The 18,156-nt window shown below is 42.5% G+C and overlaps 1 protein-coding gene across 1 annotated transcript in view; it reads left to right on the top strand.

Moving 5' to 3' along the window:
* Positions 1–245: 245 nt before the first annotated feature.
* LRRC1 (leucine rich repeat containing 1) overlaps positions 246–18,156 on the top strand; it is a gene marked incomplete at its 5' end in the record, with an annotated part of 69,460 nt that continues 51,549 nt past the window's right edge. Inside the window, 2 exons of the mRNA XM_080341897.1 lie at positions 246–404; positions 14,745–14,862. Coding sequence (XP_080198023.1) covers positions 246–404; positions 14,745–14,862 — 277 coding nt within the window. The remainder of the gene's footprint in view (positions 405–14,744; positions 14,863–18,156) is intronic.

Genomic DNA, 18,156 nt, shown 5'->3' on the forward strand with positions numbered 1-18,156 from the left:
CGCCCCCCGCCCCGCTCCGGCTCCTGCCCATTGTTCTCCCAGGGCCGCCGCGCTCGCCCGGGGCCGCTTCCCGCCGCCGGCGGCGGCGCGCTGGATGCGGGTTGCCGCCGCCGACTCGCCGGGACCCGCGTTGCGCGGCGGCGGAGGGAGCAGCGGCTCCTGCGGCCGGCGGGGAGGAGGGGGCGGCGGGGAGCGGCGGCACCGCCCGCCCCGCGGCCCGGCCCCCCCCGCCGCGCGGCGGGGCGATGTTCCACTGCATCCCCCTGTGGCGGTGCAACCGCCATGTGGAGTCCATCGACAAGCGGCACTGCTCGCTGGCCGCCGTGCCCGAGGAGATCTACCGCTACAGCCGCAGCCTGGAGGAGCTCCTGCTGGACGCCAACCAGCTCCGCGAGCTGCCCAAGGTGAGCGGGGAGCGGGAACGGGGCGGCCGCCCGGCACCGGGGCCAGTCCCGTCCCAGCGCCGCCGCGGCCCGGGGCGGGGGCCGCAGGTGAGCCGGCCCGGCGGGGTGAGGCGCCGCCGCGCCCGCCCCGAGGCTGCGGTGAGGGGCTCCGGGACGGCCTGCGACTGCGGCGGCATCTCGGCGTGGGGCGGCCGGGGCGGTCAGCCTGGGGTAGTAACCCCAGGAGTTACAGGAAGAGCCCGAGTCTCGAGTTAAGGTTTAGCATTTCGTGGTAGTTTGATGGTAAATGAGCTTTCACGAGCAAAACCTGGCGTTGCGCGTCTTTTGGGAGAAAAAGTGCTGTTTGGAGGGCCGAGGGCTGGAGTCACAAGATGTGAAAATATGTTGTGATTAACATTCACGTCATTGGAATTACGAGACCTTGGAGGGTATTAAACCCTCCCCTTTTTTCCCCTTTCGATAGATACTATCTGCGCTGTACATGGGAAAACACAAAACCCTGTAGCAGATAACAACAGTGTTCCCGTTTCTGCTTTCCACTCCTGGAAACTTCTTCATGCAAACACAAGAGACGAATAAGCTCTTTGTTTTCCTCCGTGTTAAGTCTCACATAGTTTTGTTTTCCTTCTTGCATGAAACACATAGCAAAATTTTCGTACATGATACTTTTTGGTAGTGTTGTTACAGGAGAATTCACTTTCAATTCAACATGGTTTTGAGACATCAGGGTGGTACCTGCCAGCATGACTTGCTGGCTGGCACTTGCTCCTTTTGCTAGAGAAACTACATCAGAGCAGTTCCAGCGAGGCACTGTTCTACACTCCATATACACACAGTGAGTGGGAGGCGTGATCAGCTTTTGACTTGATGAACCGAGGGCATTTTTCAGTGTTTCCTCTTTAAACTTTGGACGCCTCAGAAAGCTTTTTGAGTTGTGGTTGGTAGAGTCTGACGCTGGAAGGGGAGGTGTTATCTGGAAGTTGCACCTTAAAAGTGTGTGAACTAATACTAGTTCTTGGAATCCAAGAAACTGAACTTACTAGCCAGAGAAATTTTCAAAAGCACCTTTGTTTCCCTCTGAATCAAAGTTGGTCTGTTCATACCAAAACTTAAACAGTCTTACTTTTCTTTTTTTAAACTCAGTTCTCTTGCATAAACTGTTTTTTTCAGTCTAGGTGCTAAGAGTAATCATGGTGGAGAAATTTTCCTGCAGACAGTAGCAAAAGATTTTCAGTTGAACTGATGGATTAAATTTGACTTTTTCATTTGAAAATCCAGGTTTGCATCTTGTTGTGACTGAGCTCTTTATCCTTCTGAAGTAGAGCAAAACTGGTTTACTTAGCCTCTGTGTGGGTGCTGTTTTTACTTCCAGCAGTTTCTGCCAGCTTTGTGCACAGACCAGACTTGGGAGTCTCTTTTTGTACTGGACTTTCTTCTTAGTGTTGGCTTTCAAGATTGTACACTTATTCCAGAGATATCAAATGTGCTTGTGACCAAAATCCCATTGAGACCTGTGACTCTGTTTTAAAAAAATAATAATAAATCCCCTTCAAACAGGTTTCTGTGTACAAATGTAAACCATGGGTGTAAATGTCTGTTGTTCATGGTACTATATTAAAGAAGTTTCCTAATATACGCTATTCATTTCTGCAAGTAGACTGCAACTATTCATTCTTTCTCCTTTTCCTTGAATTGTAATATGTGAAATAGCTTTTTTTTTTGTCCTGTGATAGCTAAAAAGACTGCTTCTTCCCATTGCTTATATTTGTGTGTATATGGAGTCCTATACATGTAAAAAATAGCTGAGGGGGTAAAAAAAAAAAAACCAAACAACAAAACCAAACAAAAATACCCTGAGTTCCTTGGCATTGCAGTGGAATCAAGCAAAAGTTGAAGTTAGAAAGAAGATTTTTGTATGTGCATGGATCAGATTACAGGAGTGCCTAAATATACTGTAGGAATACGTTTGTGGGTGTTTAGCTGGACTTGAAGGAATCTGATGAAATACAACCACAGAAACATAGTATCTGTCCTGAGTACTTTCTGCCTTGTCAGCAATGCAGGAAGGCATTTTTATGAGGGCTTCCTGCACAGACCTATGAACTTTTCTTGTCAGTTTCTTATTAATGTTTTCTGATAAATGGAATATAGTGCCATCATCTCAGGTAAGTGTCGACTCTGTAGGAGTTTTGGGTACAAAAATATAGCTGCAATCCTGGATGTAAAACTAATCTCTTGAAGCTGGAAATGGAGGGGGAGAGCCCTGTTTAACATTTCTACCAGCAAATGGTCTTAAAAGTTCTACTGTAGGAATCTGGCTCAGGAGAATAGTGGAAGTTCTTGCTGTGGAGGGTAGCTATAGGGTACACTGCTCATTCTCATTAAAAGGGTAGTGTCAATGCAAAATACGGATACAGAATTGGAAATAAGTACAAAAAGCTGGGGTACACCGTACCTCTTGTGGAGAAAACATGAGGGAAATCATTAGGGCATATAATTAACAAACTGTTAGGTCAGCATAGATCTTAGAGGTTGTTTAATCTAGTGTAATGCATTTTATTAGTCTTACCTCCATTAAGTTTATTCTCTATGTGCATAAAGGCGGTAACACTAGATCAAACTGGTTTTGGGCGCAGTTCAGGCCTAAGCAAGTCAGATGTGTGTAACTCTCAGTGGCTGGTTAGTTCGATGTTTTCCTGTACTTGATGAAGTCCTGAAGTTCACAGTGATCTGTGCCGGTTCCTGGTGAATCATCTGTGGGCTGCGCTGATGCCGTAATATATCCCGTAACACCGATAAGGTGTTTGTGTCACTGAGATGGTTGTAATCCTCCTTAGGAAACTGCTGCTGTAAAGGCTCACCTTGAAATAGTGAAGAGGAATCACCTTGTGGATTCTGTGACTTGCCAGCAGAACTTGTGGTAATTGGATGGAGGAGGAAGACCCCAACTCTGCTGCCCTGATCTTCATTCTAAGCACTGGTAGTTCAGACTTCATCTTCCCATCGTGGGCAAGTGTGGCCTGAAATGGCTGTTTCAGCAGGCAGGAGGTCTTGTAACACTTCTGAAACCAAGCAGATATTGGCAAGTTCTTTCCCCAGCTTTGCCATGTGGCAGGTCTGAGACACACGTGATGGTTTTATCTCTAGGCAGCTGCTTTCCTTCCACTTGCACATGTTTTTCATCCCTTCAAATGTAAAGCTTTCCGAGGTAGATAAATATCAGCAAGTGGCATGTTGAAATACATGGACTTGCACTTTTCTGAAGTTAATGGGGCAATTTGTGTTGGATGCACATGCTTCTTCCCTTCTTTCCTGTTTCTCCCTGCCCTCATTTCTTTTAAATAGCAATGAAAGATGTTCTTTGGTTAGTATGCTCCTTACGCCAGTAAAATAATACACTCTGGTACACTCTAAAACCTCTGTTTTGAGCTACAGAAGTAGTCTTAGGCTTTTTTTAATCTGCAGTCTTTGCTAGAATGCTGAAAACCTCTATTTATTCCAGAGGAGAGTAAAGCAAGGCCTATGTTAGGGTGCTGCCACAAAAAGAGACACACACGGAAGTCTCCTGAAAAGACGGAAGACAACTTAAAGAATTGTTATAGCATCTTGATGGGAAAGGACTATTGGGAAGACTCAGCAATATTGCTCTGTTGTACATTATGGGAGTAATCTGAAATATCCTGAATACACTTGAATTACTTTGAAATAATTACTTTATTGGGTTTGTTTTTGTTGTGTTAGCTGACCAACATGTATGGTAGAATTCTTCACCTCTTTCTAAGGGGAGAAGGGTTCATCTGAAAGACTTCTGAAATGTCCAAGAAGCAGAAGGAGATGCTTTTGGCCCCCATTGTTTCCACTCCTCCCCTTGTTTACTTCCTTGTGCATTAATGGATACATTGACCAGGAAAAGAATGGGCTAACTCGGTTTCTCTGACCCCCTGGTCCCTACAAATATAAATATATTTTTTTTTCCCTAAGCTATACCTGTAAGCCTCTCAGGATTGCAAGTTAATAATTTATATTTGTACAGGTACATACAAATTTTTTTAGGTGGTTTCCTATTTCAGGACATAAATTCTTTCCCCAGGTCTCCTTAACAGCTCTGATGGATCCCTGGATCCCTTCCTCAGCTGCCTGATGGAGAACTCGTGCTTGTGTTGACAGGGACCTTTCTCTGCTGTTACAGCTGGTGTCTCAGACTCTTTCCCCTGCCTGTTCATACTTTCCCATCCTCCCCCAGCCTTGATGTCCCAGGATCTTGCTTACTTCCTCCCACCCAAACAGCTCTGTCTGCCGTGTGTTTCTGACTCTCCGCTTCCTCTCCTGTCCCTTCTGTGCTGGATTCTTGACTACCCTTGTAAACTTTTTTTCTCTGTTTTTCCCACTCTGCTCTTTCCTTTCTGCTGACTCCCAGGTTCCCTCTTCTGCCCTTGCCCTTCCTGCAGGATGAGCCAGTGTGGTGGGATGGATGTGCTGGAGGAGCATGCTGTGAACTCTTCAGCTGCTGGTGATTTTCTACAATATTGAGGTCTCTCAAGCCTTTTCTGTGGCTGCTTTCCCACAGAACAGCAATTTCTAGCAGACAGCATGCTTCTCACCACTTCTGCTTTACAAGACAAATTAAGGAGCTGCACCCTTTGGTCTCAAGAGGAAGGACTTTGTATAGGACCAGTGGTAGAGTGTGGCTCTTAACTTGCTTAAATAATTCCTTCTCCTGTACTGGATCCCAAGTGTCTTCCCTTGAATATTTGGTGTACCTGATTTGATTGGAAAAAAACAGTGTGGTCACCAGTGTGCATAGAATGACTTAAAAAATGTAGCTTACGTGTTTTTTTTTCTAAACCTGGACCATTTTTATTTTCCTTAGAAGTGGAAACTTGGAGGCTTTTTCAACTCAAGCTGTAATGTGTAATATATAATTTGCTACATGTCAAAAACTATACTTCACCAAAGAGCAGGCTTTCTGGCAAATTGCTTTGATAGAAGAAAATAACACATTCTGCATGATACTTTTCAATAGGTTCTCTAATGAAAAGTGTCAGATAAAAATAAAATGCTTTCAATTCTATAGATCAGCCTGTAGTTGATTAAATGTTGTTTCCTACTCCTATACATTAGAATTTAAGGGCCAATGCATCCTGTCAACTTAATTGCTCTGTGCAGTACAAAACTAGATCTCTGCATATTTTTTTCAATATTTTGTAAGAAAAAAATATGGGTTTTTTATGAACCTTTGAATGCAGTATTATATTTTGGCTTTTACGTTCAATCACTAGCATTCTTTGCATTGGTGGGTGGTGGAAATAGCTTATAACTCTAGTTTTGCTGCTGTTATGTCTTGTGGCTGCTCCGTTGTTCTCAAAGGATAAAGACCACTTTCCCATGAGACTTTTTGCAGATGTTGTTTATGTGAAAACTCAAATGGCAAAAAACAAAATTTCCAAGTTTTGTTTATGCACTTAGTTAAGTTTAAGAGTCTGCTGAACTTTCTTCTTTTGGGGATTATTTTTATGTAGCGTTCTTAAACCTAATCTGATGCAACTCTGAAGCATTTTGCTTCTCTGAGCTTACAGATTGTATCTGTCATCTATAATTTTTCTTCTTTGTGTTATATGATAATGCTTCTCTGTAGAGTTATTTGATTGATATGAGACCCCTTCCCTGAGAGGCCTGGTTAAACCCTGGCCTCCTCCTGTGTCCCAGTTTTTGGTTTGGAGAAGCTGATGGTGTGCTGCTGCTTGGCATTTGTCTTGGGCAGTGCCTGGATCTCTTTATTGCATGTGGTGGTGAAATCCAGGGTGCTGTTATCATACCAAAATCTTGTGAAAGCTCCTTAAGAAAAAGCCTCTCTGTTCTTCCCATACCACACCTCTTTCTCACACGCAAAAACCAAAAGTGTGACCGAATCTCACTATTCTACTATGGTTTCACCCATTATGAAACCATAAACCTGGACGATGCTTCCTTGGTCAATGGCCAGTAGTCTGCTGTGGAAAGAGATGATATCATGCATTTCTCCTTATGGATTGTAACCATCCCTTCTTAAGGTGTAAACATGTAGAACTTTTATTTCCTTTTTTTTCAAATGTATGGATCTCATTGGGATCAGAGATGTGGTGAGATATGTGACATGACTGACGTGCTATGGTGGACGAATAGAGGCTCTCTAAGAATGGCAGGCCAGGAGGAGTTGCCCATCACATGGATGTGCAGGGATATGTGAAGCTTTGCTTTGGGATGCATGATGGGCCAGCTGAGAGCAGGTTGAGATTAGTGGGTAGCATTGTTTTGGGTGTCTGCTGTAGACTGGCTGATTGGGAAGAAGTAGTAGGTGATGCCTTCTTCAGATAACTGGAAGAAGCCTTATGTTCGCAGGCCCGGGTCCTCATGTGGGTCTTGAACTACCATGACACCTGCTGGAAGGTCAATGCAATGGGACATAAGCAATCCAGGAGTTTTCTGGAGTGTATTGATGACTTCCTAATACAGATGATCAAGGAGTCAGTGGACAGAGGTGCTCTGTTGGACCTCATAAACAAGAAAAGACAGGGTGAGATGTGAAGGTCAGGGTTGCAGTGGCTGTAGTGACTGCGAGATGGTGGAGTTCAGGATCCTGAGAGGAGGGACCAGGGCAAAAAGCACCATTATGACCCTGGACTTCAGGAAACAGACTTTGGCATGTTGAGGCATCTGCTTGGAGGTGGCTGGTAAGAAAGACGTTTATGCTGCCGTTCAGAGGAACATTGACAGGCTGGAGAAATGAGCACAGAGGCATATTATAAAGCTTGATAAAGAAAAATACAAAGCTCTGCATACACTTGGGGAGGCTGGGGGTAAATCACCTGGAAGGCAGCGTTTCAGAAAAAGGTCCTGGGAGATCTGATGGACAGGGTGACCGTAAGCCTCATGGCCAAGAAAGGCAATGGTATCCTAGGCTGTGTTAGGAAGAGCATTGGCAGCAGGTGATCCTTCTCCTCTGGCCAGCACTGGGGGAAACACACCTGGGTAATGTGTCCAGTGCTGGGCTTCCCAGAAGAGGGTCCTGGACATAGTGGACTGAGTCCTGCAAAGGGCCACAAAAGATGATTAAGTGCTTGGAGCACCTGTCATATAAGAAGAGGCTGAAAGAGCTGGGATAGTTTAGCTTCGAGAAGAAAAAGGTGCAGGGGGCTTATGGGTATAAATACATGATGAGAGGCTGTAAAGAAGACAGAGCAAAACTCTTCTCAGTGGTGCCCCATGACATTATAAAAGGCAATGGGTGCAGACTGAAACACAGGAAATCTCACCTGAAATAAGAAAACATCTTTGGTCAGACACTGACACAGGTTTCTCAGAGAGTTTGTGGAGTCTCCAATCTTTGAACAGGGGGTTTAGATCAGATCATCTCCATTGTTTGCTTCCAACCTCAGCTATACTAGTATTCTGTAGAGAGCATATCAAGGATTTTGCCTGCTTTAGCTTTGTTTTTAATTATGTGACTAGAATTTTCATGTTTTTCACTCTTCATTTACGCTCAAATATTGAATTGTGTTCTACTTTTAACATTGATAGTGTCATGGTGTTTTTATGCACCTTGCTGTAAATCCTTGAAGAATATGCACTAGATGATTTGAGCAGCATGTACCTCCAGTTAATATCAGAGAGAGAATTATGCCACTGTGTGGAATTGAAGTAGACTATATATAAAGACACAGTAAAGGTAGTTTTACTGAAAGTTTAAGAGGGTTTTTTTAAAGTATGAAAAATGCTATCTAAAATTCTTTCTAAGAAGACCTGCAACTTTACAACTGCAGTGCATTGAGCATAGTTAATTAGTGCTAGTGTGCAACAGATGCTTGAATTATTAAAATAAGTAATGGTTTGTGGAGAAGCAACATTGGGTCCTTGTATTAACATTCCTCTAAACATAGAACACTGTGTTGAAGGCTCCACATAAGTTTGTTACCAGATAAATATCCTTAGTTTTTCTGCTAGCTTTCAGATTCTGTTGTATTGCTTGAGACATAAAGAAAATACTATACCTTTTGACATCGCATTTGAAAGACCACCATCTGGGAGCAGAGGGAGAACTTAGTCTGGTGTCCCATATGAAGTCTGACTTTCATGTTAATGTCCGTGAGATTGTTCAGAAGATTTTGAAGTCCATATGGTTTGAAATATATTCTAGTGCTAGGTTTTTTTGTAGTCCAAACATCCCACCTAGTAACAGCTGAGTTCTGCTGATTTTTGGCTTCAGTTGGAAGAAAGTAATTACTTTTAACTTTTTTTTCTTTCTGTAAGAGGTGTATTGTTGTAGTAAATTGATAGCATCCCCTTCTCCATGTGATATGCACAGATAAGACAGGGTTTGTAGGCAGAGATTATACATCTGTAGTTCTAAAATAATTTTTATGATTATATCAATTGTTCTAAAAAAAGATACCACCTCTTTCCAACAACCTTGTATACTGGAAAAATGCATGCTGCAAATTCATTAGCGATATTCAAAAATGTGTGGCATGTGTGTTTCTTTCTTTCTTTCTTTTTTTTTTCCCCTCCGAATGGCAAATGCATTTAACTGCAATGAATCTATGTTTCATTGTAGAATGTGTTTTTTTGGCCAGTCTTAAAGGCAGAGATATTCCCTCCCACTACTGTACTCTAAGTACTATGGAATCAAGTGCTCTTTAAACTTTGTTGCCTCTACTGTCATTTTTGTTCTGTCTCCTGTAGACCCTTTCCCCACAACCCTTCTGCCTGACTGGTCCTTTGTGAAACCCTGTTGCCCTCACCAGCTGTCCCTGCTCGCAGGTGGAAGCAGGTGCTGTGGCATCTTGATGTTGATAGCAGGCTTTGTGGGAGATGCCAAGCTGATAGTTCCCGTACCAGACTTCACCGGAGTGGGTTTGGAGCTCATTACGCACTTCATGAATCCCAAATAGGATCCAGCTTCATCAGCATTTGATTGTGCAACTAGTTAGGATGTGCTTCTAGGGCAAGGTGTCCCCTTTGAGTGCTCTTTCTGTTTTTCCTCAGTGCTCCTGCTACTGGTGGGTGTCTCTGGGGTAGATTTTAAGACCATGATGTACAGGGTTGCATCCTAGAAAGAGTTTGTTGTTTACAAGTTAGCTGTGGCTTTTGGCTGGGAGCGCCTTGTGACTTGGCCGCAGGGCAGGGTGCGTTGCAGCTCACTGGGGGTGTCAGCGTGGCTGTGGTTCCCATCAGCTCCAGGCTGGTGTGGTTGACCATGGACTGTAACTAATGTCTGAAATCCCACTGGTTAGCGGAGGGTGTGCAAGTGCCCTCTCCTTTTGAAATCCTTAACACTGAGTGTACTCTATGGATGGTCATTCAGAGAGTTTATGACTTCTACAAGAGGAGGTGGGGAGGGAATAAGGAAAAGCTCACCCTTCCCTCTTCACCTTTGCCCTTCTGATAAATGGGCAGAATGTGTTTGTATGTACACCTGTAGGAGAGCCCAGTTATCAAACACATCACAGGAAGCAGAACGCTTGAATTCAGTGCTGCTTCTGCCTTATGTTATTTAATCCTTATTCTCCTTGTAGCGTCCTGACCACCAAGCAGCGTGTTCACCTGAAAAAAGGTTGGGCTTCCCCTGCTCTCTTGCTGAAGCCATGCAACAGCGCAGACAAAAACCCCCAACTTCTAGGGGCCAGAAGCAGGTGATTCTATCATCTAGTGATTGGGAACCTCGTTGGGGAGCTGGAGAGTGTTGTGTCAGCCGTGCTGCAGGGTTATTTCACGGATTTGGTGCCTTATCTCTTTCACTGCTTTGCTTACCAAGAATGAATTGCAGCTTCTGCTTGTGTTTGCCTGAAGAAAGACCTTTTTCTTTCTGAGGTCTTTGAGGCAGTATAAAAAGGGTGGGGAAGGACTGATTGCAGTTTCCCTTATCTGTCGACTGAAGGAGGACACGTAGCTGGTGAATGAAAATGAACAAATAACATGAACTCTTTCCCCGTTGATTTGTGTTTACAACGTAGGAGGAGAAAATGAAGCCTGAAGTAAGATTTGAGGCAGGAATGCATTAGGAGTTATGTTTACCATGTGTCACTTTTTAATTCTAAAGCACAGATATCAGTTAAAGATTTGCAAAATGGGTGAAATAAATATATTAAGAGATGGTGTTTAAGAAACAGGACATAGTAATGTACTGTGTCTTGGTAGTTTACTTAATTCCTGTTTGAATATCAAGCTGTAATTTCCTGAAGAAGCCTTAGCAGCTGAGGCAGCATGCGTATGTCGAAAATCCATTTTGGTGTCTGAGGGAAACTTGACATAAGAGCAAGTACTCACCAATTTGTAAGCTTGTCAGCAACAACTCAAGGGTCTGCACAACCCAGATATATCTGTCTATCTGCCCTGTGCAAATACAATCCAGAAACTAGAGTTACTTTGCAGCTTTCTTCCTTCTCTCCCTCGTGTTCTTATTTCTGCTGCTCATGCTGGCCAACCTTGAAACTTAGGCAGCGGATTTTATTAAAGTCTCTAGATTTCATTTTCTTTTCTGCTTGTAGTGGTCTTTTTATGGAAACATTTTGTTTAACACAGTAATCAGTTAGTTACTCTACCTATGCCAAGTGGGTTTGGAGTTTGATAAGTCTCTATCACTGGAAAGGCTTTAGCAGGGGGTGTTGCTCCTCCCCTTGAACATTAACTGCAAGTAGGTCTTCGTGCCCTCCTGTGGTTCTTATTTCAATTGCCTATTGTTTTCATCTATTTCCAGGTTGGTGTGGGGTTTTGGTGGTTGTTTCTTCCCCCAGCATCAGGAAAGGTGCTGAAACATTCAGGCAAAGATTCTTGTGCATTTCTAGTTTTGTTGCAGGAGTGGGCTATTGAAAGAAAAGCAGTGACATGTTGTTTTGGCCACTTTCATGAGAGAAAATACTGAGTTCTATCAATCCTACTAGTTTGACTTAATTCTGTTAGCTTTTATTTCTAGAATAGAGTGCCAATTGTAGTGATATTCTTTAAAAAAAAAAGCATAAAAAATGAGGGCTGTGGAATCACACTGTCTGTTTATACTTTTCAGTGAGTCATGCACTCATCTCTTTTTTTTTTTTTTTTCCTTCCGCTGGCTCACATCGACCCAATTTTGTCAGAATGAACTTTTTAAAAAAATGTAGTATGTGGCTAGGTGGAAGAGAGAGACTTGGTTAGTTTTCCAGTGAGAGACGGGCACCATTCAAGATGTATACTCTTAGAAAACCCATGTAAGAGAAACCTCTGTAAATTCTGTGATAGCAGGAAAAGCTTCAATTCAAAGTTCAGAATTGCCACCACACAGAAAGTTGTATGCTTCTTTAGTGCTGATGCTCGTGGAATTATTTGCCTCATCGAAGTGCTATTAATTAGGCTGGCTAAACTGAGCAGCATTAAAAGTGTTGCCAAAATCCTTGCAGAGACGTTGGGTCAGCAATCAAAACCCACTATGACAGCGTGCTGGGTGGATGTGCTGCCCTGGCCAGCAACCCCATCGCACCGTGGTTCATGTTGGAGATTTTCAAACAGAGGCTGAATTGTGTCTGATATATTGAATCAGGAACATGTTTCTGGTTGGCATATATTTAAGAAATTACAGATTTAAAAAAAAAATAAAATATATATATATATATATATGTTTTACATTTGTTGAACTCTATTCAGTAAACTCTTAATTCTTTTCTTTCCTGTGGTCTTTTTGACGGGTAAAACAATTCTGTTTCTTCCCTGTGGTCTTTTTGACAGGTAAAACAAATATGGCACAAAGGATGTGCTTGCCCCTCCAGTAGTGCTTTAGAGCACTAACGATGTGTGCCTCAGATAAAGGAAGAATAGTTACTGCAATGGGAGTAGCATGTACTAAATATGCAAGAGAAATTGAGTTCTGTAGTTTAAAGGAAGAAACAAACATGAAGTTCAAAGAAATGCCATTCACGTAACAGCATTTTCTGATTTTATCTAGGAAATGGTGTCATTCATTAAAAATTGTTATGCAAACTAGAAATAAAGCTCCCGATTCATTTTTCTTTTAAGCAGTCAGTCAAAGAAACAGGACTGTCTTTAACTGTTGTGTAATTTTGTCTGTTGCACACATGCTCTGCATGCTTAATAAATCTGTACAACACTGACATGTGGTGCGGTGAGGGCCTGAGGGCCTTCAAACCTTCCTAGGGATGCCCAGCTCCTGGTAGCTTTTTGATGACCATTTTGTCTTTTAACCGTGCTCCTCTTGTCTTTTAACTATGGTCTTCCTGTCTTTTCTCATTTGCCGCTGTAGAGCATCTCTAGCAAGGACAGCTGTTGCTTATGAGAAGATTTGTAGTGAAACATCAATATTTATAACTGTCATATAGTCTAGCAGCTACACACTGGCTGATGAACACTTTTTGGCAAGTATTTACTTTGGACAGTATTAGGAGAAATTGAGATCTCTTCTTTGGAGTGTACTCCTGCTGTGTTTTCACAAAAGGATCTTTAAGTGCTTTTCTAAGTTTGTGATGGATTCTTGGTTTAGTCATATTAATAAATATTTGGCAAAAGGGATGCATTTGTTTTAAAAGAGAAAAAAAAAGTTAATGAATGAAAATGCAGTTATGGATCTTGTGAGGTCAAGGTAGGATTAAATAAAACATTTGTGGCTATTTTAATTGTAATCTATGTATTTAGGGAGCTACAAATGTGAAATAGTTAAAATTTCAACTCTGTTACCAAAGGCCTCTAATACTTGGGGGCAAAGGGAAGAAGTGCCATTTTAACTAAAAAATTACTCTGAATTTTTGCATTCAGGTCTGGTGCATCTTTTGACCGCCAAGTGTTTTTAAACTTTTTAAAGATCTGTCATTTTTATTCCCTAAAAGGAACCCATGTTTTTGAGGGAAAGGACATTAATTTCAGTTATGTTTCATTCTTCTGCATCCAGAAACAACGACGTCTTTTGAAAAGACTGGTGCTGACGTTGGAAAACCTTGCACTTAAAACCTGATTTATGATCTTGGGCATAAGATGCTCAAACTAAGACTGAAAACCTGTGTCACAATGCAGATTCACAAGACCATGTTTTTACCTTGTCTGCTAGTACCATGTGTGTTTTGCTGCTGGTTCTTGTGTCAATCCAAGGTAGAAATGAGTGACATTCAGAGCACACACCCCAGCACCTAAAAAAAAAAAAAAAAAGAAGTAAAAATAATAATAAAATATGCTAATTTCCAAGAAAGGATTGCAAGTGATTCAACGTAAGGAGATATCCAAAACTTGCTAGCACCTTCCTGTTTCCCTGAGGGGCAGAACCCGTGAGGTTGCAAGCACACATGTATGCCGCACGTGGGAGAGATGCAGAGGTTGTGACTGCTGGGCAAAAATGCCTGAGCAGTTCTGGGGCCCACAACTTGAGGAGTTTGGTCAGTTATGGTCAAGATGACTTGTGCATTAAGTCGTTTAATTCTGCACAAACCCTCACTACTTGCAGTCACTCTCATTCAAAGGCCTGCCTGGAAAAGAGGAAAGCTCTGATGAGCTAAGGGCTCTCCAGTTTTCCTAGGGGCGCCTGCATCCTAAGAGGTTTTTAATGACCGTTTCATTTTCCAGTCACCGGTTGCTCCCAGTGCCTGGCATTGACCTGGCTTGCAGTTGGGCCCGTGTCCTTTGACGGTTTTGTTTTGGGGGGGTGCCAGACCCTCTGAGCCCATAACTGAGGGCAGGGACGGTTAGCAGCCTGTCTGTGTTGCATGTCCACGTCCTTGCCGTAGGGACACGGCTGGGCTGGGTTCCTGTGCAAGCTGAGGAGACCTGGAATAGTGTGTATCCCACTCAACTTTCATTAGTCCTTCTGAAACTGGGCGATGGAGCCCGATGTGTGAGGCTGGGAAGTCTTCCCGAGGGAGGCTGGCTTGGTAACCTAGTTGGTTGCTAGCGTAGAAGACCTTGGCAGCCCTTCTCTGTGGGTTTTATGGATCGTCCTTTAGAAGTGTCTCTCTGTATTAACTTCCTAATGAGCCCTGGTGTGTAATTAGGATGCTTTTAATTACCTTGCTGGGTAACCTCACCCATCAATGATTTTGAAGCAGGCACTCTGGATTTCACTAGTGCCTGTGTACTGTGATCTTTAATAACAAGCTTTACAGATGGCTTTTTGTAAAAATAAATTTTCATTTTAGGTAAAACAGATTATACTCTGTTTACATGTAGAACAAAGTGTTCATTCTGATGAAGCTCTGAAAGAGGTCTGCATAACTGATTTTAAGCAGTAACTTCAGTTAGCTCAAATTTTGAAAGCAGCGTCAAGTTATTGCTTATCATTTATCATGCTTATACGTGAGTAGTTTTTCTGATGTGGAATTTTTTTCTTTCTTTCAGCCTTTCTTCCAGCTTGTGAAGTTACGGAAACTTGGACTTAGTGATAATGAAATCCAGCGGCTTCCTCCAGAAATAGCAAATTTCATGCAGCTGGTGGAACTTGATTTGTCTCGAAATGGTAAGCTCCAATGTTAATTTATTTGATTCTATACTGCCCTGTGATGTGGTCCATAAAACTGGGTTATTGGAGTTTTTCTGTCTCTGAAGCTGCTGTCTTATGTCCTGCAGAATGCTTTTCCATGTAATTCATGGATTTGCCTGTGGTTCTAGACAAGGAGGAGGGAAAGAGCAGAGGAGAGCTGATGATGGAAACATAGTGATAAAATAATGCTTGCCTGTAGTTCTAAGTTTCTGAGAGCCTGCTCTATTTTTCAGTTTAAAGAATGCTTTACATCCTGTTTTTATGTATCTGTCAAGATGTTGATCTATTTTTTCCCCAAGTTCTCTGAAATGCCTAGCATTTAAGAAAAAAAAACCAACCAAACAGCTCCTTTCTGACCAAAAAAAGGCTGCCTATGGGTTAGAAGTCCAGTCCCTTATCTCTGCTCTCCCCTTAACCTGTGCTAAGCAAGAGGCAGAATGCTGGTATTTCTAGTTGTACTTCTGGAAGAAGATTCAGTCTGTTTGCAAATAGATGCTGAGAGAAACTTTTACAATATGCTGTTGGAAAACACGTGGGTTTGTAATTCGGTTGTAAAGTTTGCTGCTTATATTTTTCCGAGCTGTAATGGAGTGAAAGCTTTTTTTAAAATTTTGTGTGTGTGTGTGGCCTGGTGAACCAGTTCTGCAAGAAGTTCAGGGGCTGGTGGGTCACCTTTGCGCAGCCTTATGACCCAGTGATCTAGAAACAGCATGTTACCAAATTAGAGCAAATGTCAGCTATTTTTGCTTCCTTATATGCAGTGGATATGCACAAAATGCTCTCTGAGGTGTGATGGATGGAGTGGCAGAGAGCAAGGTTGGGTAACCTTGTAAATAAGGGAGGGAGGTAACAATATTTAATAGAAGAAATAGCATAATGGGGAGCCTTCTTTTCCTTTATGGTTTAACTTTGTATGGGCCCTTTGCCACTGAGGAATATTCAGTGACCACTTCACCCTCCTATAACTAGCTGAAATTTGGATCTTTGTTTGGTGTTTTTAATGCCATCTTTATCTGATAGTATAATTAATGAAGCGTAATGAATCTCCAGGCAGTTGCTGAAAAATTTATGTGAACCATATAATTTAATGCACATTTACAAAACCTTGTAAAAGAAGAAAACTGGGAAAAAATCTGAGAGAAGAAATGCATTGGTTAAAACATTTTAGAAATACATGAGCATTAATTGGTATTTTGGCTACCGAGTTTGGCTGAGTTGAGTGCTGTCTGTGACAGACCTTATACAAAAGGAAACACTCTGGCTTAGTAATTCTCTTTGCAAATGAATAACTAGCTGCAAAAGAGCTGGTGGATCAGAGCCATGTGAACTCTCCTCGGCCTGACTTGGAAGTTGGCTTGAGAACTCAACTGTAACGAGAACAGATGGTGTGAACATTTATGGCTGGGTAGATGTGTGTGTGCCATTAGAAGTTACTGCACAAGGAAGTGTTTTCTCAAGTGACGGGTTGGACTAGTGCAGATGGCAGTTGCTTTCCTATATCCAAGGTTCAGTGTTAATTGCCCATTTTATTGCATTACTTTCTCTTCTCCACAGTTCATTACAGAAGGTGACTGATGCTTCTTCCCTCTGCTTAATCACGTCACAGTTATTGCACGACTTGACTCTTCAAATGAGAAATGCACCGCGCAAGGTGGTGCAGGGGGGCTGTGGCGGAAGATGACTGATAGTACTTTCCGCTGTTTGATCATGTTATGGTTGTCTCGCGGCTCTTCAAATTAAAAGGCAAAACACGCACCATCTGGGATGCTGCAGGGGGAATTCTCACATAAGCTTTTGGAGATTGACAATATTTTCATTTCTTAGCTTTGTATTTTGAACCCACCTTTCAATATGTCAGGTTCTTAAACTGCCAAAGGTTTCTTCTGCTCGGTGGTTTGCACTCCAACAGTGTTTGTTTTTCTAAATACCAAAGTACTTAAAAAAATAATAAAAAAAGAAACTCTTTGTATTCCTTTCAGGCAGAGAAAAACAGCACAGCTTTTCAAAACGCAGTGTGCTGCATGAATAGGAAAGTGTGATGGTGGCATCTGAACTTGAGAAATAAGAGATCATTGTTCTGTGTTTTTTGTTATTTTAGCTGTCTGGTTTGGTGCACTAATTGCTTTCGTTTCTGGCCATTCTGTTTACTCAAGAGCTTAAAAATGCAAACATAAATTTATTTAATGTTCTCTGTGCAGGAGTAGGCCTTTGTCCTGGTTTTGTTAAAAAAAAGACCAATTCTCTTTTAGCGATTTTTTTTCTTTCAGCTAAGTTCTTCTAGGTGTCTGTACTTTTCTGAGTACAGACCTATTCTGAGTACAGATCCTATTTTTCCTAGGATGTTGTACTCGGTGCTGATAAGAGACCAACGGAATGCTGAAGAAGCTCATGTTTAGATTTATTACTATGGTAGCTAAGAAAGACTGATGTTTTCCCCAATTCCGTTGTTTGAGAGGCGTGTTTGAGGAGGGGTGGATGGAACAGGTGCCTAGAACTGACCAACTGAGGATCAACTGAGTATTCCATCCCATAATCGTCATACCCCCTATATAAGAGGGTGATCATGAAGGTCACTCTCTCTTCGCCCATGGCCGGCATCTGGAGAGGCCCCTGTCTGTCTGTCTGTCTGCCTGTAACCTAAAGGCGTCAGGCCCTGCATCCCGCACCCAGGTTCGGGTTTGCTGTGCAGTCCCGCCCGTGACTGCCGGGCCCTGAGCTGCAGCTGCCGGAGCCGCCATTTCCGCACACCCAGCTCTGCTGCCGGAGTGACGCCAGCTCCACATCCAGCACTCAAGATTGGTTTTGTATATTTTGTATATATATTCTCTATTTATTAGTAGCATTAGTAAAACCCTTTAAAACCTTCCAACTTGAAGTCTAAGTCTCTCTTCCTTCTTCCTTATCTTTCCTATTATCTTTCCGATCTAAAGGAAGGGGTGGCGGGAGGTAAAGGGAGTAACAGGGAGCGTCTGACATGGTTTATTGCTGCCTTGCCTTAAACCTTGACAGCCTTTATATTTTAACCTCTCATCACAGGAGGAGGAGCAGGAAGGGGTTTTGAATAAACAGAGTACTTCCATTTCATTTATCTCATGATAAAATGGTAACATGCCTTCCTCTCTCATACTTTCTAATTCCTTGGTCAGTGTATGATCCTTGAAGCTCTGTGAGATGATGGGTATATCATAGAATCATTTTGGCTGGAAAAGACTTTTAAGTTCATCAAGTCCAACTGTTAACCTAACACTGCCAAGTCCACCATTAAACCAT

This window comes from Nesoenas mayeri (assembly GCF_963082525.1).
Source record: "Nesoenas mayeri genome assembly, chromosome: 3".
Classification (NCBI taxonomy): Eukaryota; Metazoa; Chordata; class Aves; order Columbiformes; family Columbidae; genus Nesoenas; species Nesoenas mayeri.